Raw genomic sequence first — 25,590 nt, 5'->3', positions numbered from 1 at the left:
CAATTGCAGACCTTACTCGTTTCACCAGCTCATAGAGGCTTCACACAAACTGTCTTTGTGTCCTGTAGTTCACCTCTTCATATGAAGAGCCAAATCCCACCTTTTTTTTTTTTTTTTTCTTTTGGATACACGGTCCCACTTTGTCACTCAGGCTGGAGTGCAGTAGTGCAGTCATGGCTTACTGCAGCCTCAATCTCCTGGGCTCAACCAATTCTCCCACCTCAGCCTCCCAAATAGTTGGGACCACAGGTGTGTCCGGCTAATTCTTTTATTTTTATTTTTTGTAGAGACGATGTTTCACCCTGTTGCCCAGGCTGGTCTCGAACTCCTGAGCTCAAGTGATCCACCCGCCTTGGCCTCCCAAAGTGCTAGGATTACAGGCGTAAGCCACCATGCCCCACCTCATTTTAATGCTAAAACATAGCCCCTAAATGAACATGGGACATATATTACGTATATGTTTACCCATTGGGCATGCACTCAGCTCCCCTCATAAATATGCATAGCTTCTCCCCCAAGCCTGCTGAATATGCATGACTCTATTGTGTAATATGATCCCTATGAGGCATGAGACCCAATCTCTCTTTTCCCTCTTCAGAGAGAGAGCACCTTCTGTTTACGCCAGGGACACTCACTCCCCAGTTTGCAAACTGACATCACCAATAAAACTCTCCTTTCTATTACACTATTTGGCCACCGCGGTGGTCTTTTGCACGACAGCTCTAAACTTTGCTTAAGGTTCCTGTAGGAGAGCAGGATAGGTCACCCCAGAAGACATCACTTTGGCATAAGGCTTATTTTGAGCTGAAGACAAATGAGAAGCAAGAGCTGCTAAAAGAAAACAGAATAAAACTCTCATGGGGGTTTGTTACACAGATTAGTGTTTGGGTGAGGGAGAAGGGACAAAATGGAGGAAGGTGAACAAGATGGAGCAGTACCTGTTGTTTCCGGGTTCTTCATCACCAACTTACCCGCGCGGGAAAATGCAGCCCGCCCCCGAGAAGATGCAGATCAACCGAGCATGCGCCAGGTGATGTCAATCTGAAGGGATCGAAACTTACCCGGCTATGCCTATGGAGACGCCCCTATCACGCCCTTATCCCGCCCACTGCCCTCCCCCTTCCAGTACCATGCATAAAAGTCCGCTGCCAGCAGGAGCTGGCGTGACTTTTTCGGCCCCGCATTCGTGGGCCGAAGAACCTCCCCGGAGAGCGCCGGCGCGACTTCCCTGGCACCCCCCCCCCACACCTGAGGACCAGAGAACTTCGCCCGAGGGTGTGTGCATATTTGCAATAAAGGGCTACTGCTTTCTTATGTACTTTGGCCTCATGTTTAATTACTTAGCTCTCCTAAATTAAGTTACATTAAATTAAATCAAGACAATTAGTTCATCACCCAGGCATTAAGCTTAGAACCTGTGAAAGGATAAAATATCTTTGGGCCCCCAAGTCACTAAGCTAAAGGGAAAAGTCAAGCTGGGAACTGCTTAGGGTCTCTGACTCCCATCGAGTCAAAGTCCCCCCTCTGCTTGCTGAGAGATATGTATCTGATCGCCTCCTTTGGGAAGGTTCATCAGAAACTCAGATCAATGCAACTGCTTGTGTCTCACCTATCTGTGACCTGGAAACTCCCTCCCGGCTTCCAGTCTTCCTGCCTTTGCTTCAAGCTGTCCCGCCTTTCTAGACCGAACCAATGTGCTTCTTACATATATTGATTGATGTCTCATGTCTCCCTGAATGTATAAAACGAAGCTGTGCCCCGAGCACCTTGGGCACATGTCGTCAGGACTTCCTGAGGCTGTGTCACAGGGGCACGTTCTCAATCTTGGCAAAAGAAACTTTCTAAGTTAACTGAGACCTGTCTCAGACTTGCTGGGTTCACATACCCATTGGTTATTTTTCCTGATCCTCTCTCGCCTCCCATGCTCCACCTTCCGAAAGGCCCCAGTGTGTGTGTTCCCCTCTTTGTGTCCATGTGTTCTCATCATTCAGCTCCCACTGATAAGTGAGAACATGCGGTATTTGGTTTTCTGTTCCTGGGCTAGTCTGCTAAGGATAATGGCCTCCAGCTCCATCTGCGTTCCCGCAAAGGACATGATCTCGTTCTTTTTTTACTCAAACAATAAAAGCAAGTCAGCTAAGGGACTGGGGGAAAAAAACCTCTCTGCACTTTCCTATTTGCCTGAAAGTAGGCTAAGAGCGTTAATTATCAGAGACACAGGCCTAGAGGAATCTACATAACAAACCTTTACTCAATTCGCCTTTATCTTCCATTTCCCTCCTGTATTTCTCTTCCCAAAGTCTGCAGCTCCTAGGAGCTTAAAAGGCCTTTTTCCTTTGCCTTTTTCCTTCTTGACAAATGTATTGTTCTTGGCTGATTTCTTGTATGCGCCCCAAGTTCTAACCATGTTTTTGAGTTACTCATCACTGAGTTTCACCCCATGTGGATGTGCACTGCATGTCTTACTAAATTCTGCTTTTCTTTTGTTCTTTTGACAGTTTAATTTCCAGGGCGGTAGCTGGAGAACTGAAGAGGACAGAGGCAAAAGTTGTTACTGTTGTTGTTTTTCCTTGTGCTCTGCTGGCACCCTGTCGAAATTCTTAAACATTTTGGAACAGGGAGCTGTTAAAAGAAAACTTCAGACAAGTGAAATTTGATGGAGTTTAACTGAGCAAAGAAAAGATTGGATTGAATCAGGCAGCCTCCAGAAGCACATCAGTTCAGACAGACTGCAGGGGTGCCTCGTAGTCAGAACACATTTATAGACAAAAAAAGTGAAGTGGGCCGGGCGCGGTGGCTCACGCCTGTAATCCCAGCACTTTGGGAGGCCGAGGCGGGCAGATCACGAGGTCAGGAGATAGAGACCATCCTGGCGAACACAGTGAAACCCGTTTCTACTAAAAAAATAAAAATAAAAAATTAGCCAGGCGTGGTGGCGGGCGCCTGTGGTCCCAGCTACTCGGGAGGCTGAGGCAGGAGAATGGCGTGAACCCGGGAGGCGAAGCTCGCGGTGAGCTGAGATCTGGCCACTGCACTCCAGCCTGGGCGACAGAGCGAGACTCCGTCTCAAAAAAAAAAAAAAAAAACAGTAAAGTGAGGTACAGGAATCCGAAGTGCGGTACAGAAACAGTGAAATGGATTACAGCTTGGCGTTTGCCTGATTTGAACGCAGTTTGAACACTCAGCAGTCTATGAGTGGTTGAAGTATGGCCACTGGGATTGGCCAACACTCAGCTATTGTTACAGATGCATACTATTAAGTTAGGTTTCAATTTTGTTTGCCTATTAAGCTAGGGTACCCTTCATCTACAAGGACTCAAATATAGAAGTACGGAGTCCTTCTCGGGCCATATTTAGTTTGCTTTAACAGACGTAAGCATTTTATTTTTACTTTTACCTGTTTCCCCAAGAGCTGAGCATTTTCATTTTGCACTCGGCCTTGGAAACTATATACCTGGTTCTATCCACAAAGGAAAGATGCCAAGAACTGAGGTTGCTTAAGTCATGATTACTCATATTGATAGCAAGAGTGGGTTTCTGCAAAAGTTTGCTCTTAAATGTGCATATTTCCTAAGTCTATACCATCGATAGCATTTCTCTGGCAAGGACCTAAATTTGGCTCTTGGGGTTAAAGTTAGGGAATCTCGATTGCTGATCAAAATTCTGCTTAGAAGAAACAAAACTAGGCTGGGCATGGTGGCTCATGCCTGTAATTCCAGCACTTGGGAGGCCAAGGTGGGCGGATGGCTTGAGCCCAGGAGTTTGAGACCAGCCTGGGCAACATAGTGAGACTCTATCTCTATGAAGTATACAAAATATAGGCGGAGTGGTGGCTCGTACCTGTGGTCCCAACTACCTGGGAAGCTGACGCAGGAGGACACTTGAGCCTGAGAGGTCGAGGCTGCAGTGAATCATGACTGCAGTACTACACTGCAGCCCGGGTGACAGAGCAAGACCCTGTCTCAGAAAAAACGGAAGGAAGGAAGGAAGGAAGGAAGGAAGGAAGTCTTTACTGTTGAAAGAATGAATACAGGCTGGAGATGTGGGTGGATATTTGGCATTTTCCAAGTGGGTGTTTCACTTGCATGTCATCTAAATGCAATGGAAAATCAAATAAGGCACACTTGAAGAGGCAGGATTTTTCTAAATCAGAATCCAAGCTTTCTATTCTGTGGAATCTGACTGCCATCCTGCCATCTGCAGCTGGAAAATGTCCATTGCTCAATTACCATCACCAAGAGGTGTCCGGGCAACTAACCATCACCCCGTAAATCACCCCAAGGTATCCACCCATACAAGCTGTGCTTCCACGCAATGTGTACTTCCTGTATCCCCCGCTGCTTTTCACAACAGTGCTAAGGAAACCCGCTCCAGCCAGAGGCAGGGCTTCTGAAGCCATTTGCAGGTCTGAGTAAGGAAAACCCTATAACCCTAACCCTAGGAGTCTTTACCATTTGTGGGTCCATCCGATTTGGGATTTGCTCTTGAATCCCTGTACCACCCAAGTCAAATTTCATAAAAGATTTGGATGGGAAAAAATCATTGCAAGTAGGCTCCTAAATACACTGCTTCCTTAGCTAAATGATAGCCAAGATCTGAGGTGCGGGTTATTTATTGTTGGCCCATCTCAACTCTAATTCACGTTGCTTTACTCATCCTCCGAACACGGCCTTGAGACAGAAGAAACCATGTATCTTTCTCCAAATTTAGACCAGTGCCTGGATTATTCTAGGTTCTCCATTTATGTTCACCCTCTGAGGGGTGAACGAGTAGCACGGATCACACATACCAGTTGTAATTAAATGTATGTGCTTAGAAAAATCTAGATGAGAAATGATGCACTTGATGCCTCTGTCTCTCTCTCCACCGCTACCCTTCTGTCTGCCTTTCTCTAACTTTTGCTTTCTGTTATTCCTGTCTGAAACTGTAGGCAATGCATTCCATTCCTTCAAAGCTATTAAGGGTTTGAGGAGCTTATGTAAAATACTGACCATCTCAAATGGATAAAGTAGGTGGAGGTGAATTTCTGGATGCAATCAAACAGCATGGGTTGAAAAAGGCGTCTCTCCTTCGCAAATTCCTCTTCCAAGAATAAAGTTAAAATGTACGCTCTCTTTACAAAAATAAAATCAATGTACACATTTATCGTATTAGGAATCGCGAGCAAGCTGTGCAGGCAGCTGTATTAGCATGCCACCTAGTGTTTACATTCATCTGATGGTTAAAAACATGCACTGCTCAATCAGGCTTGTGTTTCTCCATGCAAAGGAAAGAATATAAATTATTTAAAGGATAATTCAGAATGAGGAAATAATAGACATTCCTTAAGTAACTATATTTGTAAACTGAATTGTATAATTTATCTTTCTATTTAGGGAAAAAGGTTAATTAAGGGCTTAAGGGGCATATGGAAAATATTGACCACCTCAGATAGACAAGGCAGGTGAAGGTAATTTTCTTGATGCATTGGGTCATGATAGGTTAATTAAGCATTAAGTTTGGAGTGTTTAGACCAATGGCAAAGGTTTGGATCATTTTGATAGATGACGTTCTTTCAATTTTAATCTTAAGGTATTTTCAAAATAACCACTGGAAAAGGAAATATCGTACTTATTAAGAGCTACCTATGGGCCTATGGGCTGTGTGCAAAGTCTTTTAGAGATATTATCTCAATTAATCTTTGTAAGTCCCGTAATAAACCTTTTAGTTGCATTTCACAGATGGAGCAATTGAAGTATACATAGGTTAGGGAATATGTCCAAAGATATTTAGCTGGCAAGAAGAACAATTCCCATTCACACCATTGTGTCAAACCCTAGAGAACATCTTTCCGCCTCTAAACACCACTGTGTGGAAAAGAACGTGTTCCCTTGGTTGTACATAGCTTGCTTTTATCTACTACCTTCTCCTTGGCATGTGGTTAAAGAAAATGGAAGGACAGGGGCCAGGGAGGGAGAAGGACCTTTCATGTGGGGTTGACAACCTTGGGTCCAGACCTCATGGTCCTGCTCCCTTTACAGTGTAGACTCACCAAAGCCTCTTCATGTCTCCACACTCTGTGTTCTTCATCTGCAAAAGTAAGAGCATTTGAGAAGAAGATTTCAGAAGTTATTTCTCAGGCTAAAATCCTAAGATTCTGTTCTAGGGTATTCTAAATTCAAGATGAACCTCCTCCTAACAGTGATGAGAAAATGAGGATGTTTTAGAGATCTTATAACAAAGAGTGGCAGAGAAATTGCTCAGCCTTTGTAAGGAATTCTTTTGTGGACAAATAAGATCTAACATGGTTGCCCCAAATCACTTAGGAAAAAGATATCCTTGTTTAATAGTTAGTATTAAGACAGTTATTTGTCTTTCACTTGACGCATTCATATTACTCCTTAGTAAAGACAAGGCAACAGTATAGGTCCATCAAAATAAGACAAACACACATAATTTTCTAATTTTTTTTTTATTTCCATAGGTTTTGGGGGTACAGGTGGTGTTTGGTTACATGAGTAAGTTCTTCAGTCGTGATTTGTGAGATTTTGGTGCACCCATCACTGAGCAGTATACACTGCACTCAATTTGTAGTCTTTTATCCGTCACCCCCTTCTCACCCTTTCCCCCAGAGTCCCCAGAGTCCATTGTGTCACTCTTAGGCTTTTGCATCCTCATAGCTTGGCTCCCACTTATGAGTGAGAACATATGATGTTTGGTTTTCCGTTCCTGAGTGACTTCACTTAGTCTTCAAACCCATCCAGGTTGCTGCGAATGCCATTAATTCATTCCTTTCATGGCCGATTAGTATTTATTTGTACATATATATACCACAGTTTCTTTATCCACTTGTTGATTGATGGGCATTTGGGCTGGTTCCACATTTTTGCAATTGCAAATTGGCAAACATACATGATTATGTTACTCCTGGGGTTGCACCTTTGAGAGACACTCCTGGAGGACAGGTGAGTCTCAAAATGGTTAAGGTTAAGGTATTTTCAAAATAGCCCACAAGGGTTCTTGGCTTAGCTCAGGAAAGAATTCAGGGGCAAACCAGAGGTAGAAGAAAACTGCTTTCTGGAAGTGACAGTGTTACAGCTCCGCGACTGCTCCTGCAGAACAGGGCTACCCTGCAGGCAGAGAGTAGCAGCTCAGGGCAGTTTTGAAGCCATATTTTTATACCCATTTATTTTTATTTTTATTTTTTTCCTTGTTGGAGACCGTACCTCACTCTGTCACCCAGGCTGGAGCCCAGTGGCACAATCTTGGCTCACTGCAACCTCTGCCTCCCGGGTTCAAGCGATTCTCCTGCCTCAGCCTCCTGAGTGGCTGAGACTACAAGCATGCTCCACCACACCCAGCTAATTTTTTTGTAATTTTAGTAGAGACAAGGTTTCACCATGTTGGTCAGGCTGGTCTCAAACTCCTGACCTCAAATGATCTGCCCACCTCAGCCTCCCAAAATATATACCCATTTTTAATTGCATGCAGATTAAGGGGTGGATTATGCAGAAATTTCTAGGGAAAGGGTAGTAATCGTTGAGTTATTGCAACATTGCCATGGAAAGGGGTGGTAACTCCCGGGTATTGCCATGGCAATGGTAAATTGACATGGCACACTGGTGGGCGTGTCTGACTGAAAGCTGCTTCAGTCTGCCCTGTTTTAGCTAGCCCTCAATCTGGTCTGGTGTCCAACCCCCACCTCTGGAGTCAAGTCCTGCCTCCTACTTCAACATCATAGGGTTGATGTACATGGAAATTTGGGGTTGGCATGGCTAGGGTCCCAGTCTCAGCCCGTAACACCTAAGCTGTGTTCTCCTGAGCAAGTTACAGAGCATTTCCAAGTCCCAGGTACTCTTCTTGTATATAGGGGTGCAACAGATTAAATTATGACCTCCTCAAAGGTTACATTAAAGTCCTAAACCTTGGTACCTGTGCATGAGACTTTATTTGGAAATAGGGTCTTTAAAGATGCCATCAAGGGAAAACAAGGTCATACTAGATGAAGGTGGGTTCTGAATTCTGTATGACTATAATCTCTCTATATAAGGAGAGAAAGATTTAAGACCCAGGGCGTAGACTTTCATGTCATGACAAAGGCAGAAATTGGAGTGAGGTGTCCGCAAGCCAAGGAATGTCAAGGATTGGCAAGGATAGATTCTACCCAGGGCCTCCGAGGAAGCACCTTGATTTCTGAACTTCTAGCCTCCAGAGTGGTGGAAGAATGAACGTCTGTTTTCTTAAACCACCAAGTTTATGGTGATTTTTATGGCAGCTCTGGGCAATCTCACCAAGTGTTTATACCTAAATCAAGAGCTGAATTAAGAAGGAATAAGAGACTTCATCAACGCTCTGGCACATTCTGGGGGAATCAAAGCAGTGCTCCTCCCAGGTTGCTAATGCCTACTTCCCTTTGCTTTCTAGAACTTGGCTGCTCAGGAGAGGCAATGGCTTATCAGCTGTTGCTGAAATTTCCAGACTGCCAGGAGACCAATTGCTATGTCACTCAGTGCTAGCATGTGTGAAAGGAAAATATCCTGGGCCCCCAAAATGACTCAGGAAAACTCAAGCTGGAAACTGCTCAGGGCAAACCTGCCTCCCATTCTAATCAAAGTCCCCCCTCTGCTCACTGAGACAGACGTACATCTGATTGCCTCTTTTGGAAAGACTCATCAGAAACTGAAAAGAATGCAACCATTTGTGTCTCACCATCTGTGACCTGAAAGCCCCCTCCCACCTCAAGTCTTCCAGCCCTTGCTTCAAGTGGTCTCGCCTTTCCAAAGCAAACCAATGTACTTCTTACATATGTTGATTGATGGCTCATGTCTCCCTAAATGTAAAAACCAAGCTGTGCCCCGACCACCTTGGGCACATGTTGTCAGGACTCCCTGAGGCTGTGTCACGGGCACGTCCTCGACCTTGGCAAAAGAAACTTTCCAAGTTAACTGAGAACTGTCTCAGACTTTCTGGGTTCACACGTGTTTCGCTGAATTATTGCACCACTCTTGATTCAGTTTCTATGTATTGTTGACAAACATAAACCCTTTCGGTTGGTTGGTGGCCATGTTCAGATTGTTTCCCTTAATGCACTGTTTAAATGCCTGGTATGTTGCCTCCTGTTGACACAGGGCCTTATATTTAGAGCAAAGCAGCTGAGCAGATGGCACAGGTGTCTGTAGGTGCCTGTTTTCTGGCACGGAAAGACATATTTAGAAAATGGAAACGAGGCTTGGTGCAGTGGCTCATGCCTATAATTCCAGCACTTTGGGAGGCTGAGGCAGGAGGATCACTTGGGGACAGAAGTTTGAGATTGGCCTGGGCAACATAGCAAGACCCATTCTCTACAAAAGAATAAAAAGAACTGGGTGTGGTGGTATGTGTCTGCAGTGCCACCTACTCCAGAGGCTGAACTGGGAGGATTGCTGTGGAGCCCAGGAGTTCAAGGCTGCAGTGAGCTATGATTGCACCAGTGCACTCAGCTGTCAACATGAATGACACGGTAACTATCCACACAGGAAGGTCATGAGCTACCAACTTCTTCAGAGGCAACAAATGGTCATCGATGTCCTTCACCCCAGGAAGGCAACAGTACCTAAGACAGAAATTCAGGAAAAGCTAGCCAAAATGGACAAGACCACACAGAGGATGTCCTGTTTTTGTTTTTGTTTTTGTTTTAAATGGAGTCTTGCTCTGTCACCCAGGCTGAAGTGCAGTGGCGCAATCTTTGCTCACTACAACATCCACCTCCCAGGTTCAAACAATTCTCCTGCCTCAGCCTCCCAAGTAGCTGGGATCACAGGCATGTGTCACCACCTCTGGCTAATTTTTGTATTTTTAGTAGAGGCGAGGTTTCATGATGTTGGCCATGCTGGTCTCGAACTCCTGGCCTCAAGTGATTCACCCACCCCAACCTCCCAAAGTGCTGGGATTACAGGAGTGAGCCCCTGTGCCCAGCCAGGATGTCCTCTTTGTATTCATATTCAGAACTCATTTTGGTGGTAGCAAGACGACTGGTTTTGGCACGATTTACAAATCTTCAGTTTATGCAAAGAAAAATGAACCCAAACATAGACTTGCAAGACACAGTCCTTGTGAGAAGAAAAAGACCTCAAGGAAACAGCAAGTGGAATGTAAGAACAGAACAAAGAAAGTCACGAAGACTGCAAAGGCCAATGATGGTGCTGGCAATAGGCCAAGGTGGAGACTGGGTGAAAAACAGAAGTAGCAATTCTGCAGTGACATTATCAGCAGTCATTGTGTGGATTTTTTACGAGAGAATTAATAAATTATAGATTTTCGGGAAATAAAACAAATTTCAATCAACATTTATCCATAGGAATCCAAAAAAAAGCAGCAAGTGGAATAACCAGTGGGCCTTTAATAATCTGGAATGGTAGATGAATTTATTGGCTCTTAAATGCACTCCTTGCAAACTTGAAAGCACCAAAGATAGTGGTCTTTGGTAGCCTCATTGTAATTATCTCTTCTCGTTAAGACCCCAGGACTGAGAGAGTTCCTCTTCCTTGTCACACAGACAAAATGGGAACACCCCACAGCAAGGCTTCAGCCACATCCTGCCCTCATTCAGTTCTGAGAGTTGGTAAGTCACAGGCACGATGGTTTCCCGGTGTTCCTTCAGGGCGTCGGCCACCTTTTTAATCACAAAATCATGGAGGGGCTCTGTGGCAGGTGTCAGGGGTGTGGACTCCGAGGGGTCCCTGGAGAGATCGAAGAGCAGAGGGGGGTTGTGGTAGGTAACCTGTTCTCCAAAACATCTGCATAACGAGGAGACATAGCAGCCACCAGCTTCTGGTGGCTGGAACACCGGGGTCACATAGTGAGCCTTCCAAATTGCCCCACCTGGAGGAGAAAAGAGAGACTCATCAAATGATGCGCATTTCAGCCACATCCAAGGAAGTCCTAGTGTTCTACAGCAGGGGTCCCCAATCCCCAGGCCACGAACTGGTACCTGTTCGTGTCCTGTTAAGAACCTGGTCACACACACAGGAGGTGAGTGGTGGGGCGAGAGAGTGAAGCTTCATCTCTGTCTTTACAGCCACTCCCTGTTGTTGGCATTACTGCCTGAGCTCCGCCTCCTGTCAGATCAGTGGCTGCATTAGATTCTCATAAGAGCACGAACCCTATCGTGAACTGCCAGTGCGAGGGATCTAGGTTGTGTGCTCCTTATGAGAATCTCATGCCTGATGATCTGTCACTGTCTCCCATCACCCCAGATGGGACCATCTAGTTGCAGGAAAGCAAGCTCAGGCTCCCACTGATTCTACATGATGATGAGTTGTAGAATTATTTCATTATATAATACAATGTAATAATAATAGAAATAAAGTGCACAATAAATGTAATGTGCTTGAATCATCCCAAAACCATCCCCACACCCCAGTCTGCAGAAAAATTGTCTTCTACAAAACTGGTCCCTGGTGCCAAAAAAGTTGGGGACCCCTGTTCTAAACACTGTAGAATGACTATAGTTAATAATAATATGTTACATAGTTACAAACAGCTAGAAGGACAATATTCAGTGTTCCCAACACAAAGAAATTATGCATGTTTGAGATGATGGATGTGCCAATTATTCTAATCTGATCACTATGCATTGCCCATCTCAAAGTATCACTAGATACCTCCAATTTTCATGCGCAATGTGTGCATATTATTACGTGTGTGTCACTTTTAAAAAATTTTTTAAACTTCCAATTTCTGGGTCATAAACTCATTTTCTTCTAACACTTTTAATCTTACATTTTATCTTTAGTCTGTCTAGAATTGATTTTTATAAATGAAAGTTTAGCCTTGACCGGCCAGGCATGGTGGCTCACACCTGTAATCCCAGCACTCTGGGAGGACAAGGCAGGCGGATCACAAGGTCAGGAGATCGAGACCATCCTGGCTAACATGGTGAAACCCTGTCTCTACTAAAAATACAAAAAATTAGCCATGTGTGGTGGCGGGAGCCTGTAGTCCCAGCTACTTGAGAGGCTGAGGCAGGAGAATGGTGTGAACCCGGGAGGCGGAGCTTGCAGTGAGCAGAGATCGCGCCACTGCAGTCCAGCCTGGGTGACAGAGCAAGACTCCATCTCAAAAGAAAGAAAGAAAGAAAGAAAGTTTAGCCATGACAACTTATGCCTACAAAATAACCTGCCCATAGAAGATATGCAATAAGTATTTTTTTATCTCCAAAAAAAGCAAGCAAGCAAGCAAGCAAGCACATCAGAGGCATGCACCCAAGGTGCTGGCTTCTCTTGTCTTCTTCCATCTTCTCAAGGCTAGTTCTTGGGTTTCTTTTTGCCCACAGGTCAGTGCTAAATATTATGCAATCCTTACAACAAAATGAGAACATTAGAATCCCCTGGTAAAATGATATACACATTTTCCAGCAGGTATCAGTCCTGTTTCTAAAAATGTATATATATTTTTTGGCTTTGTTTTTGTTTGAGATGGAGTCTCACTCTGTCTTCCAGGCTGGAGTGCAGTGGTGTGATCTCAGCTCACTGAAACCTCTGCCTCCTGGGTTCAAGCGAGTCTCCCGCCTCAGCCTCCCGAGTAGCTGGGACTACAGGCGTGTACCACCACATCCGGCTAATTTTTGCATTTTTTAGTAGAGGCAGGGTTTCGCCATGTTTGCCAGGCTGGTCTCAAATTCCTGACCTCAACTGATCTGCCCGCCTCGGCCTCCCAAAGTTCTGGGATTACAGGCGTGAGCCACCACGCCCAGCTAAAAATGTATGTTTCTTAAAAGTGTCTCCCTGACTTTATAGGCAAATCTTATGTTCATACATCTGTTTTCTTTATTAAGGTGTAATTGATAAGTAAAAATTGCATAGATTTTCCAGGCACAATGTGGTGTTTTAATGTATGTGCATCTGCTGAGATAATTAAGTGACGCCAATTAGCATCTCCATTACCCCCACCTGCCCTTCTGCAAAAGCGCAATTCTGAGAAACTTCTCCAAAAAACATGTGTTCAGTGACAGCCCTGGAATGAAAGGACCGGTCTAGGGAGGAAAGGAAGAATGTGTTCAGGATACACCTGAGGGACCCTGCTCCTGGCAGGGAACAGGAAGCAACGGGTTGAGCACTCACTGTCATCCTTCGGGATCCACCGCACGGCGTGCAGGTAGGAGCCACAGTAGTGGAACAGAAACTCATGCTCCGAGTGCCTGGCGTTGCCCTGCAGCAAGGGCATGAGGTCTCGACCGTCAATGACCCTGCAGAGACACAGACAGTGCAGATAAGGAGAAGGGAGAGAAGGGACGTTGGGTCCCAAGCTACCTGAAGAGTACTTGGTGAAGACTGCGTCATGCCTTAGGGCCAGAGGACAGCGTACTAAGTCTTTAAGAAAACTCATGCATGTTCTCTGGGAGATCACACTCCAGTGGGTAAGGGAAGAAAGCTAAGCTTTGATCCTGAAATGATGAGGCCGAGGAATGTGACAATGCATGCCCCAAAGGCGAAAAGATCAGATCACCTTGGCTGTGACACAGAGGCTCTCCACAGCTCAGCAATTTGTGGCAATTTCATAAATCTGAACTTCATTTGCAATTATATTGCTACCTTTTGAAAACATTTTATGGAATCATTAAAAGTCATATACTTCTAATTTTATATGAGAAATGGAGTAAATGAACGCACAAACAGAAAACCAAGCACCATGTTCTCACTTAGAAGTGGGAGCTAAACACTGGGTATACATGAACATAAAGACAGGAACATTAGACACTGGAGGGCTCCAAAAAGCAGGAGGCAGGGAGGAGGGAAGGGTTGAAAAACTCCCTGTTGGGTACTATGTTCACCACTTGGGTGACGAATTTGATAGAAACCTCAGCATCACACAATATATCCAAAGAACAAACCTGCACATGGGTCCCTGAATCCAAACTAAAATGAATTTTAAAAATTTATATTAGAAAATAGATCTCATGCCTTATATTAGAAAGCAATAATAATAAAAACTGCTTTGTAATGGGACACATAATAATACATCCCAGATAAGGATTTTTCTCCTTTTTTGAGATGGAGTTTCACTCTTGTTGCCCAGGCTGGGGGCAGTGGCGTGATCTCCGCTCACCACAACCTCTGCTTCCCTGGTTCAAGGGATTCTCCTGTCTCAGCCTTCCGAGTAGCTGGGATTACAGGCATGCACCACCACACCCAGCTAATTTTGTATTTTTAGTAGAGATGGGGTTTCTCCATGTCGGTCAGGCTGGTCTTGAACTCCCGACCTCAGGGGATCCACCCACCTCAGCCTCCCAAAGTGCTGGGATTTCAAGCGTGAGCCACTGTGCCCAGTCAGGAATTTTTTTTTTTTTCTTGGAGACGGAGTTTTGCTCTTGTTGCCCAGGCTAGAGTGCAAAGGCGCGATCTCAGCTCAATACAACCTCCACCTCCCAGGTTCAAGCAATTCTCCTGCCTCAGCCTCCTGAGTAGCTGCGATTACAGGCTTGTGCCACCACGCCTGGCTAATTTTGTGTTTTCAGTGGAGAAGGGGTTTCACCATGTTGGTCAGGCCGGTCTCAAACTCCTGACCTCAGGTGACCCATCTGCCTTGGCCTCCCAAAGTGCTGGGAATACAGGTGTGAGCCACCGCACCCTGCCTAAAAAGGATCTGAGAAGAAATAAAACTATATTTACTATCAGATACAATGATTTCCTATGTTAATTATCACCGAAAAACCTACTGGAAATAATGAGTAAGATTAGCAAGATCACACAGTACAACATCAACTTTTAAAAATGTCTATATATTTGCAATGAATGGCTGGGAATGACATTATTTTAAAAGTATCATGTACTATAACAAGAGAGAGCATGAAGTATTTAGGGATAGCATTTTTATGTGAAAAACGTGTATGAGAAAAGCCACAAAGCACCTAATAAGAAAAATAAATGGAGAAATGAACTATATTTATTGATTGGAAAATTCAGTGTTTTAAGACATCAATTTTCTACAAATTGATCTATAGATTTAAAGCAATCAATTTCAGAAAGGTTTATGATGAAATGAGGAAACTTATTCTAAAATTTACAGGGGAACATAAAGATCCTAGAATGGCTTAAAATTTTTTGAAGAAGAAAATAGTTTGAAGACTCACTAACCCCCAGATTTACTATAAAGCTGGAGTAATTGAGACAGTGTAGTGTTGAAATAAGGGTTTCAATGGATCGATGGAATAGGAGAGTCCAGGAACTGACCAATATGTATACTGCTTTTCAACAAATGCTCCAAATAGTTCAGTAGAGATAGGACTGCCTTTCAATAAATGACAGTAGAAAAATTGGATATCCTAATGCAAGGAAAATACATCTCAGCCTATACCTCAAACCACATTAAAAAATTCACTCCGTGTGGACCATAAGCCTAAATGTAAACCCAAAACTATACAACTTCTCAGTGAAAACATAGGAGAAAATCACTGTGATCTTTTGATAAGAAAAAATTTGTTTAAGTTTTATCACAAAAATCACGTTATAAAAGAAACAAAGATAAATTAGCCATTATCAAAATATAAAACTTCTGCTTTTCAAATGGCAATGTCAAGAAAATAAACACGTGACCTCAGTCCCTTAGTGGGGAAAAAGAAGAAAAGAAAACAATTAAAATATTAAATGTTAATTTTAAAAAGTTTAGAGCAATAGAACAATACTTAATGCATGCAGGGCTTAAAACCTAGGTGACAGGTTGATGGGTGCAGCAAACCACCATGGCACATGTATACCTATGGAACAAACCTGCACGTTCAGCACGTGTATCCCAGAACTTAAAGTAAAATTAAAAAAAAAAAAAAGTTCAAAAGAAAAGAAAAAGACAAGCCATGGAGTGGAAGAAAATAATGATCCCTCTGTATCCACAGGTTTTTTTTTTTTTTTTTTTTTTTGAGACAGAGTCTCACTCTATTGCCCAGGCTGAAGTGCAGTGGCGTGATCTCAACTCACGGCAACCTCCCAGTCCTGAGTTCAAGCGATTCTCCCGCCTCGGCCTCCCGAGTAGCTGGGATTACATATGCCAACCACCACACCCGGCTAACTTTTGTATTTTCAGTAGAGATGGGGTCTCGCCATGTTGGCCAGGCTGGTCTGGAACTCCTGAGCTCAAGTGATCCACCTGCATCGGCCTCCCAAGGTGCTGAGATTACAGGCGTGAGCCACCGCGGCCGGCCCAGAGGTTCTGCATCTGCGAATTCAACCAACTGCAGATCAAAAATATTCATACGATTTTCTCCTGTGTTTTCACCTAGAAGTTGTATAGCTTCAGGTTTACATTTAGGCTTATGGTCCGTATGGAGTTAATTTTCTAATGTGGTGTCAGATATAGGTTGAGATTTATTTTTCTTGCATTTTGATGTCCAGTCGTTCTAGTGTCATGTATTGACAGACAGTCCTATCTCTACCGAATTATTTTGGGCATTTGTTGAAATGCAATATATACATTGATCAATTTCTGGACTCCCCTCTTCTATTGAGCCACTGAAACCCTCATATCAACGCGGCACCGTCTTGATTACTTTAGCTGTACAGTAAATTTTGGAATTATGTAGTGAGTCTTCAAACATTTTCTTCTTCAAAACATGTTAGGCTATTCTAGATTCTTTATTCTAGAAAATCCTATGAAATACTTTTGATCTGCAGTTGATTGAATTTGCAGATGCAGAACCTCTGAGTTCAGAGGGATGACTATTTGGTTCTACTTCATGGCTTGCCTTTTTCTTTTCTTCTAAACTTTAAGTTCGTATTTAATATTTTAATTTTTTCTTTCTTTTCCTTTTTTCTCCACTAATGGACTGAGGTCACATGTTTATTTACTGGATATTGACATTTGAAAAGCAGAAATTTTAAATTTTGATAATGACTAATGTATCATCTCTTTCTTTTATAGCTTGTGACTTTTTTGATAAATCTAAAAACAATTATTTTCTTATCTGAATATTACAGCAATTTTCTCCCATGTTTTTATTTAGAAGTGTTATAATTTTGGTTTACATTTAGGCTTATGGACCTTTTAGGGACGGTCTTGCCTGTACTGAATATGTACAGGCTTTTTCTTGTCATTATTCACTAAAGGATTCAATATAACAACTATTTTATGTGGCATTCACGTACATTGTATTAGGTATTATGAGTAATCTAGAGATGATTTAATATATACAAGAGGATGTGTGTAGGTGATATGCAAATATTACAGTATTGTGCAGTGACCCTAAACCTCTGATCAAATGAGTGTCTAATCTCATGGCGCAGAATGCACTGGAGTGATGAGTGACTCCAATCAACTCGTTCTTCTTTTTAACGTGAGGACAATGGCTGGAACTTGGCAGCAGTTGCCTTCCACCCTCATGCAACGTAGCAATATTGTGCCAGGACATTTCCCTTCTTCCTAACAGGCTGTTGGGCTATGCGGAGTGACAGACTTCTTAAAACAACTATTTCTAAATGGTAGAACAGGGAAACTGGGCTTCTCCATAGTTTTTCGGGTAGGTTCTTTTTGCAACAACTTCACAGTGGTTTTTTAAATATTTTTTCTGGGCTGGACACGATGGCTCACACCTGTAACTCCCAACATTTTGGGAGGCTGAGGAGGGAGGATCACTTGAGGTCAGTAGTTCAAGACCAGTCTGGCCAACATGGCAAAAACCCATCTCTATAAGAAATACAAAAATTATCCAGGTGTGGTGATGTGTGCCTGTAGTCCCAGCTACTTGAGAGGCTGAAGCATGAGAATTACTTGAACCCGGGAGGCAGAGGTTACAGTGAGCTGAGATCGTGCCACTGCACTCCAGCCTGGGCAACAGAGCGAAACTCTGTCTCAAAAATAAAATAAATAAAAATAAAATATAAAATATACTTTCTTTCCTGTGTTAGCATCATCAATGCCTAACTTATTTTCAGACAGAAAATAAAAACGTCTTTAGATCTAAAGTTCAGTCCTGAAAATTATAAAATAAATTCCAGCCTTAGTGTGTTGATACAAATATCTACTAACATCAAACATATGTTTTTAAATATTAGAAAGGCAAACTTGGGGGTGTGTCTTAATTAGTTCTTGATAGTTTGTTTTTCAGTAAGTTAACCATGACTTCTAAAATATTTTTCTTTTCTGTATTAGTGCCAACAGAACCTAACTTTTTTTGGGAGAGGGAGGGGAGAAAATATAAAAATTTATAACAAAGAATTTTGAAAACCATGAAATATAGTCTTAGTTTCTTTGTCTTATTTTTTTAAGCTGCTTTTCACCCTGGTCAATATTTTTTTGACTTTATATGAATAACTAAGTAACAGCAAAACACACAGTTTTTTATCTATAATCAATACACAGGTTTTATCTATAAATCCAAAATAATTGCCTTCACTGGCTAAAACCAAGTGTAAGCTTCCTTCGTTGGATGGGGGCAACTTTCTTTTTCTTATGAGCTTTGACACATCTGATGGATCTGCTTTTTTCTTGATATAATAAAAACTACTAGAGACTTCTAGCAGAATGGAGTGACTTGCAGTTTCACCAAAGTATTCACATCTTCTAGAATCTTCTAGAATCATTGCAGTAATTCACCTTTGTTTTCTATTGAAGTGTGAAGTCAAATGCAGAAGGAATGGGAATGAAGATGTAATATTTTTAGAGCTTATTCTGACAAAATCAAAATAAAACTCAAATTCTTTCCCTTTTTTTGTGAGACAGGGTCTCATTCTGTTGCCCAGCCTGGAGTGCAGTGGCAGGATCATAGCTTACTGCAGCCTCGAGCAATCCTCCCACTTCAGCCTCCTGAGTAGCTGGGACTACAGGTGTGCACCACTATGCCTGGCTAATTTTTGTATTTTTTGTAGGAATTTCACCATGTTGCCTAGGCTGGTCTCAAACTCCTGGGATCAAGCAATCCACCTGCCTCAGCCTCCCAAAGTGCTGGCATTACAGGTGTAAGCCACTGTGCCTGGCCTAAAAATCAAATAATTTCTATAAAGGCAAATCCTCATCAGCATCCACAGACCAATATTCCATGAGACTAGGTGTCAGAATGGCCGAGTGGTCTAAGGTGCCAGACTCAAGCTTGGCTTCCATGAGACTGAGATTCTCCTCAGCACTTTATAAGTCCAAAATATAGCCTATACCAATATCCCAAACTCAGCGCATTTCACTCATATCTTGGAAGATTATTGATTATGATTGGCTCAGTAACTTAAAAAATTGGCATTAGTACTAATACTATTACATAATTTTTTGGAAATGTATTATTTAGCTCAAATTGATAAATACTTTTTTTTTTCAAAGTAGAAGGAATCTTTATTCTGTTATTATTTTACATAAATTCTCAACAAATTCCCTTACTGGCTAAAGCAAGTAAGAAAAGGGGGAGTGGATGCCAATTGTGGTGGTTCATGCCTGGAAACCCCCAGCACTTCAGGAGGCTGCGGCAGGAGGATCGCTAGAGACCAGGAGTTGGAGACCAACCTGGGCAACATAGCAAGATCCCATTCCTACAAAATGACAAAACTGGTTAGATGTGGTGGTGCAAGCCTGTGGTCCCAGCTGCTCAGAAGGCTGAGGTGGGAGGATCGCTTGAGCCCAGGAGGTAGAGAGTGCAGTGAAATATGACTGCACCACTGCATTCCAGTCTGGGCAACAGAGCAAGAACTCACTTTTTAAAAAATATGTATATAAATGAGGGATCTTTTTGTTTTCAATTAACATCGAGATTTATCCTATTTTTCTTCAGAAATAGATTAGCTTTGTTACGTGAAGAAAGAAATATTACAAGAACTCTGTGGGCTTGGAGGAGAGACATAGTTGTGGTTCTAACCCATCTGGATTCCCTTGCAGAGGTGTGATCAACGAACTGTCAATCAATCAGCAGCAAACCTACCTAGGTTGGTTGCTACCAGGGAATGCAGCAATGTAGTATGAACGATTTCTCCTTGATGAAATTCAAAGTATTCATGATAGAGTTCAAAGCACCCTCAAACATCCTACCTTCTTCTCAGCCTTCCAGATCTTTCACACCAGAGACTAGGATTATTTTTCCCTTTCTTATAGAGATGAGTGAGTTTTACCTACCATGTCTTCATCTCCAGAGCTTCCTGTCTCCATCTTTCTCTCAATTGAAAATGTTAAAATATCTAAGATGGGCCACATTAGATTAGCATCTAAGACTGGTCTCTGACAATATGGGGTTCCTCAGAAAACCAAAAATAGAGCTACCATGTGATCCAGAAATCCAACTACTTGGTATATACCCAAAAGAAAAGAAATCAACAGATCAGAGGAATATCTGCATTTCCATGTTTATCACAGCACTCTTCACAATAGCCAAGCTATGGAATCAACCTAACTGCCTATCGGCAGACAAATTACTTTTTTTAAAAGTGTTATATATGCACAAGGGAATACTATTCACCCATAAAAAAAGAAGGAATTCCTGTCATTTGCAGCAACATGAATGGAACTGGTGGCCATTATTTTAAGTGAAATAAGCCAAGCCCAGAGAAAGGCAGACATCACATCTTCTCACTCAATGTGGGAGCTGAAAAAAAAAAAAAGGTGAAACTTAGGAAGATAGAAGTAGAATAGTGATGACCAGAGGTCAGGAAGGGGAGAGACGAGAGGAAGATGAAGGGAAAACAAGAAAATAAATAAGTTTATTACTACTGAACTGTATACTGAAAAATGGTAAAGATGGTAAATTATATACATATATTTTACCTCAATAGAAAAAAGAAAAGACTGGTCTCTGGCGTATGAAGAATGCTGAATACTCATATAGGAAGGTAAAACTGTGTAGGTATTAGGGAAAAAGTGGGTCTGCCAGGATAGAGTCACTCTCCTTGTTCCGAATCTTCTGAGAGGGAAGAAGGGTGAAAATAAGTTGTTGTTAACAGTTTATATGACATCACCTGTCCTGAGGGAGACTTCCTCCTGACACTGATGCAACAGTTGGGAAAATATCCATTAAACTTGTAGGCTCCTTAATCAACCGTCCAGCTGGTACCTTTCCAGGCCATCGAACAATTCCTGGGACACGGATTCCACCTTCCCAGCCCCCCATGCCTTTTCCACCTATAAGACAATGCAATTACATTCAATTATTGTGCCTAGTTAAAATAGTCACTGTATTGAATGTATTTAAAAGGTAAACTAGTATCAAAAGAGATCACATTTGTATAGTGTCTATTCTATGTAGAGTCCTAGTGGAGTAAGTAGTGCATGTCTACAGAATTATATTTTCCTGTGCTGCTGGTAGGTTTTTGATTAAACAACTAAACATATGTAATATTGGACATTCACATTCTAGTTGCATGGCTATTTTCTCTACTTAAAGTGTTCTTATCTCCAATACACACCTACTTCATTTCCAACCTCCCTCATACCTTTGCTCAAAGTAATTTCCTTTATTTTTTAAATTAGTATTTTTCTTGTATCCAGCCCGCAAGGTTATGGAACTCACAGTAACCTCAATGAGGCGTGCCTGAACATTTTATCTGAAATGGCAGTCCCACCCCAGAATTCTTTATTCTCGTGTTTTTTCACATTTACTGCCACCTTCTAATATATCATTAAATTAAATTTTTTAATTAAAGTTTTTAATTTAATTTTAATTTTTTTAATTAAAATTTTTTGTTGTGGTTGTTTTTTGTTTTGAGGTGGAGTCTTGCTCTGTTGCCAGGCTGGAGTGCAGTGGCGTGATCTCGGCTCACTGCAACCTTCGCCTCCTGGGTTCAAGTGATTCTCCTGCCTCAGCCTCCTAAGTAGCTGGGACTACAGGTGCCCGCCACCATGCCCAGCTAATTTTTGTATTTTTAGTAGAGACGGAGTTTCACCATGTTGGCCAGATGGTCTCGATCTCTTGATCTCGTGATCCGCCTGCCTCGGCCTCCCAAAGTGCTGGGATTACAGGCATGAGCCAAAAAATTTTAAAAACAGTTATCATAAGCAAACAGAGAATGTCTAACATGCGCATGCATGTTTACAGCAATGCAATTCTCAATTGCAAAGATACGGAACCAGACTAAGTACCCATCAACCAACAGGTGGATAAAGAAAATGTGCTGTACAGACACCATGGAATTCTACTCAGCCATAAAAAGAAATGAAATAATGTATTTTGCAGTAACTTGGATGGAGCTGGAGGCCATTATTCTAAGTGAAGTAACTCAGGAATGCAAAACCAAACAGCCTATGTTTTCACTTATAAGTGGGAGCTAAGCTACAAGAATGCAAAGACATAAGAATCATATAATGAGCTCTGGGACTTTGGGGAATGATTGGGAGGGGGCTGAGGGAAAAAAACTACACATTGGGGACAGAGTAGATGCTCAGGTGACGGGTGCACTAAAATCTCAGAAATCACCACTAAGGAATTTATCTATGTAACCAAAACCACCTGTATCCCCAAAACTACCGAATTTTTTTTAATAGAATGTCTATAATAACAATTTCCACTAAGGATTTGTTTTGGGTCCTAAATGCACACTTCAGTGCTACACGCTCTAAAGAGTACACATTCATCACCCTCTGCAAGATGGAGGCAGAGCCTTTACCTCGTTCATACAGAAATTATAATTTCCTACCGAACCCAAGACTGTGGAATCTGTAGTTGCATGAATAACCACGTATTTTCCTATAGAAAATACTTTAAAATCTCTCTCAAGACATATGATAAAATATACTTGACATTTTCCAGATAATTATCTTTGTTTTTCTTTTTCTTTTTTTAATCCTCATTTCACAGATGAAGATAACATTCTTCTAATATCAGGTTACACATTATAGACCTGGCCAATGTAGTAGCTTATGGACGTATTTTGTGGACTAAATATTACAGCAGGACATAAAATCAGTATATGTGAATTTAATCATGAAAATCAAGACAGGCTTCGCTACTTTCTATGCTATACTATATCCTTGGAAGACAGCATAAGATTTCCTTTTTTTTTTTTTTTTTTTTTTGAGACGGAGTCTCGCTCTGTTGCCCAGGCTGGAGTGCAGTGGCCGGATCTCAGCTCACTGCAAGCTCCGCCTCCTGGGTTTACGCCATTCTCCTGCCTCAGCCTCCCGCGTAGCTGGGACTACAGGCACCCGCTACCTCGCCCGGCTAGTTTTTTGTATTGTTTTAGTAGAGACGGGGTTTCACCGTGTTAGCCAGGATGGTCTCGATCTCCTGACCTCGTGATCTGCCCGTCTCGACCTCCCAAAGTGCTGGGATTACAGGCTTGAGCCACCGCGCCCGGCCCCGACTTCTTAATGATGAAGGGTCCCTGGTTTCTGACCTCTGTTCTCTAGGAACCACATTCCCCCTCATTTAATCTCTCAATAGTCTCATAAACGAAATGAGTAAGTGGATATTTCTTTAAAGACCCCATAAAAGCATCTGCTTGTGCTAACTCCTCATAATTTGATAAGGCTGTCAGAAAGGCATATTTCTAGATGCTCCCTCTACATACATGGCTTCCCTCCACAGAAATGTTAACAAATATAAGACCAATTTTCTTGACCTTGGTCTGATACTTCATTTTACTAAGAGTCAAACAAACTTGCTCAGTTTTTCAGGCGTCATTCTTTGGCGTCATGGGCTTTAATTATAAGAACCATAAAAAAAGCTTATTCACCACCAGATCACTTGCGTGAGTTTGTCTGCTCACCTTTATATATTCCATTCCATCCGCCAAGTTGGGCATGCCCTTGCCTAGCTTCCAAGTGCCCTCCGTGGTCTGATGTAAAGTACACAATGCTGTTGTTCCTTAGGCCAAAATCATCGAGAGCATCAAGAATCTTGCCTAAAATAATATACAAGAGACAAGTAAAAATAATGACATTATGAGGTATTTCACCCCTAAGTCAAATGGGCATGAGCTATCTAAAGGAAAACAAGGATGGTGTGACCCTTACTATGTCAAAAGCCACAAAAGAAAAGAAATGTGCATTAACAGTTTAAATTGACAAACAACTGAAAGAGAAAAAAACTGAGAGGCGGGGTGCGGTGGCTCACACCTGTAATCCCAGCACTTTGGGAGGCTGAAGCGAGTGGATCACAAGGTCAGGAGTTCAAGACCAGCCTGGCCAAGATGATGAAACCCTGTCTCTACTAAAAATACAAAAATTAGCTGGGCATGGTGGCAGAGGCCTGTAATCCCAGCTACTCGGGTGGCTGAGGCAGAGAATTGCTTACACCTGGGAGGCGGAGGTTGCAGTGAGCTGAGATCGTGCCACTGCACTCTAGCCTGGGCAACAGAGTGAGACTCCATCTCAAAAAAAAAAACAAAAACTGAGAGCCCAAAATTTTTAAGAAATAAAAGATGACCTGCTTCAAGAAGAAATTACTACGGCAATACAAATCAACATCAGTTGCTACTAATAACATTTAAAAGGGCAAATTCTCCTTGATAATTTCCTTCATGTAGAATGAAAACATTAAACAGAGAAATACAGTTTTTCCCACTGGATATGAAAAGAAGGACTGTGGTGGTATTCTGATGTTGCACAGAATGGCAGCCACGGTTTATGCACCCTCTCTGCTCACGGAAGGCAGACATTGTTACAGAATTTGAGGAGACAGAGGCAAGAATAAGACACTCCCACTGTTGAGTTCACATAATTTATTTGACATATTCTTGCAGATGATTTAGGTAGGTAATTCTTTATCTAACCATTTTCCCTTCCCTTCTTATTTGATATTTTCAATAGAGAATAGGATGACTAGGTGGGGAGAATTAGACTCAGTGGGCAAGTGAAAAGAGGAAGAATGTATTCAAAATAAACCACAATTCCAATCATTTTTATAGGAAAATAGCCAAATTCCTAGAGTTCCCAAACCCAGTCTGTATTATGCATAATTATGAAAAAACCTATTAGTCTCAACCGTGTCTAATTCTGTGTGTTCTGCTGTTGGTTATCTCAGAAAACATTACATTAACATTCCTAAGGTACTATACCTTAGAAATTTTCTTCTAGAGCCGAGGCACACAGGTAAGGGCAAGTTAAGAAGTAATTTATACTTTTAAATTCTTTTAAAAATTTACCACAGTACTTTTAGCAAAAATCGCACTGCAAATTGATTCAAGAGAAAATGATCAATGGCTGCTAAACCTGGCATTGAATGTTTGATAAGAACCAAGATATTGGCTTCATCTCAAAGTATCTCCCATAAAATAGTTAATAATTTCAAATGATTAAGTAATGACAAAACAAGTAACTTTATAGTGGGGAAAACTGGAAGACACCATTTAATCCATTGATGAAGAATTTTATAACCATTGTTGGGGCTAATTGACTTCCTTATCTACTGGATTGAGAACACACCATCACTTCTATTTCCATTGAAGGAAATGTCAAACCTACCCAATTCAAGGGACATTCTACATGATATCTGGTCTTTATTCTCAAAAAATGTCAAGGTCTTTGAACTCAAGAAAGATTAGAGATTGCTCAGTCTTTGTCCAGATCAGAGGAGTTTAAACAGATCCGACAAGAAAATCCGTGGACCAGAACAGAAAGAGGGTAGAGAAAGTAGGGGTTTTGTTGGTTGGTTTTGTTTGTCCATTGGTCTTGCTTGCTGTGTATAAAGTTTCTTATGAGCACAGCTGGAGAAGTTTGGCTGGAATTTGTGAATTAAAT

At 42.1% G+C, this 25,590-nt stretch overlaps 1 protein-coding gene and 1 pseudogene across 1 annotated transcript in view; one reads left to right on the top strand and one right to left on the bottom strand.

Moving 5' to 3' along the window:
* Positions 1 to 9,466: 9,466 nt before the first annotated feature.
* Positions 9,467 to 10,204, top strand: LOC117080808 (annotated as a pseudogene).
* A 148-nt stretch (positions 10,205 to 10,352) lies between these two features.
* Positions 10,353 to 25,590, bottom strand: part of ARSF (arylsulfatase F) — a 73,385-nt gene continuing 58,147 nt past the window's right edge. The window contains exons 8-11 of the mRNA XM_033206743.1: positions 23,619 to 23,753; positions 20,874 to 21,036; positions 13,080 to 13,204; positions 10,353 to 10,839 (exon numbers count right to left, since the gene is read on the bottom strand). Of these exons, the coding sequence (XP_033062634.1) occupies positions 10,457 to 10,839; positions 13,080 to 13,204; positions 20,874 to 21,036; positions 23,619 to 23,753 (806 nt within the window). The 3' untranslated portion in view covers positions 10,353 to 10,456. The remainder of the gene's footprint in view (positions 10,840 to 13,079; positions 13,205 to 20,873; positions 21,037 to 23,618; positions 23,754 to 25,590) is intronic.

The sequence above is a fragment of the Trachypithecus francoisi genome, unplaced genomic scaffold, assembly GCF_009764315.1.
Source record: "Trachypithecus francoisi isolate TF-2019V2 unplaced genomic scaffold, Tfra_2.0 Contig00236, whole genome shotgun sequence".
NCBI lineage: Eukaryota > Metazoa > Chordata > Mammalia > Primates > Cercopithecidae > Trachypithecus > Trachypithecus francoisi.
This window is presented reverse-complemented; position numbering and strand designations above follow the sequence as displayed.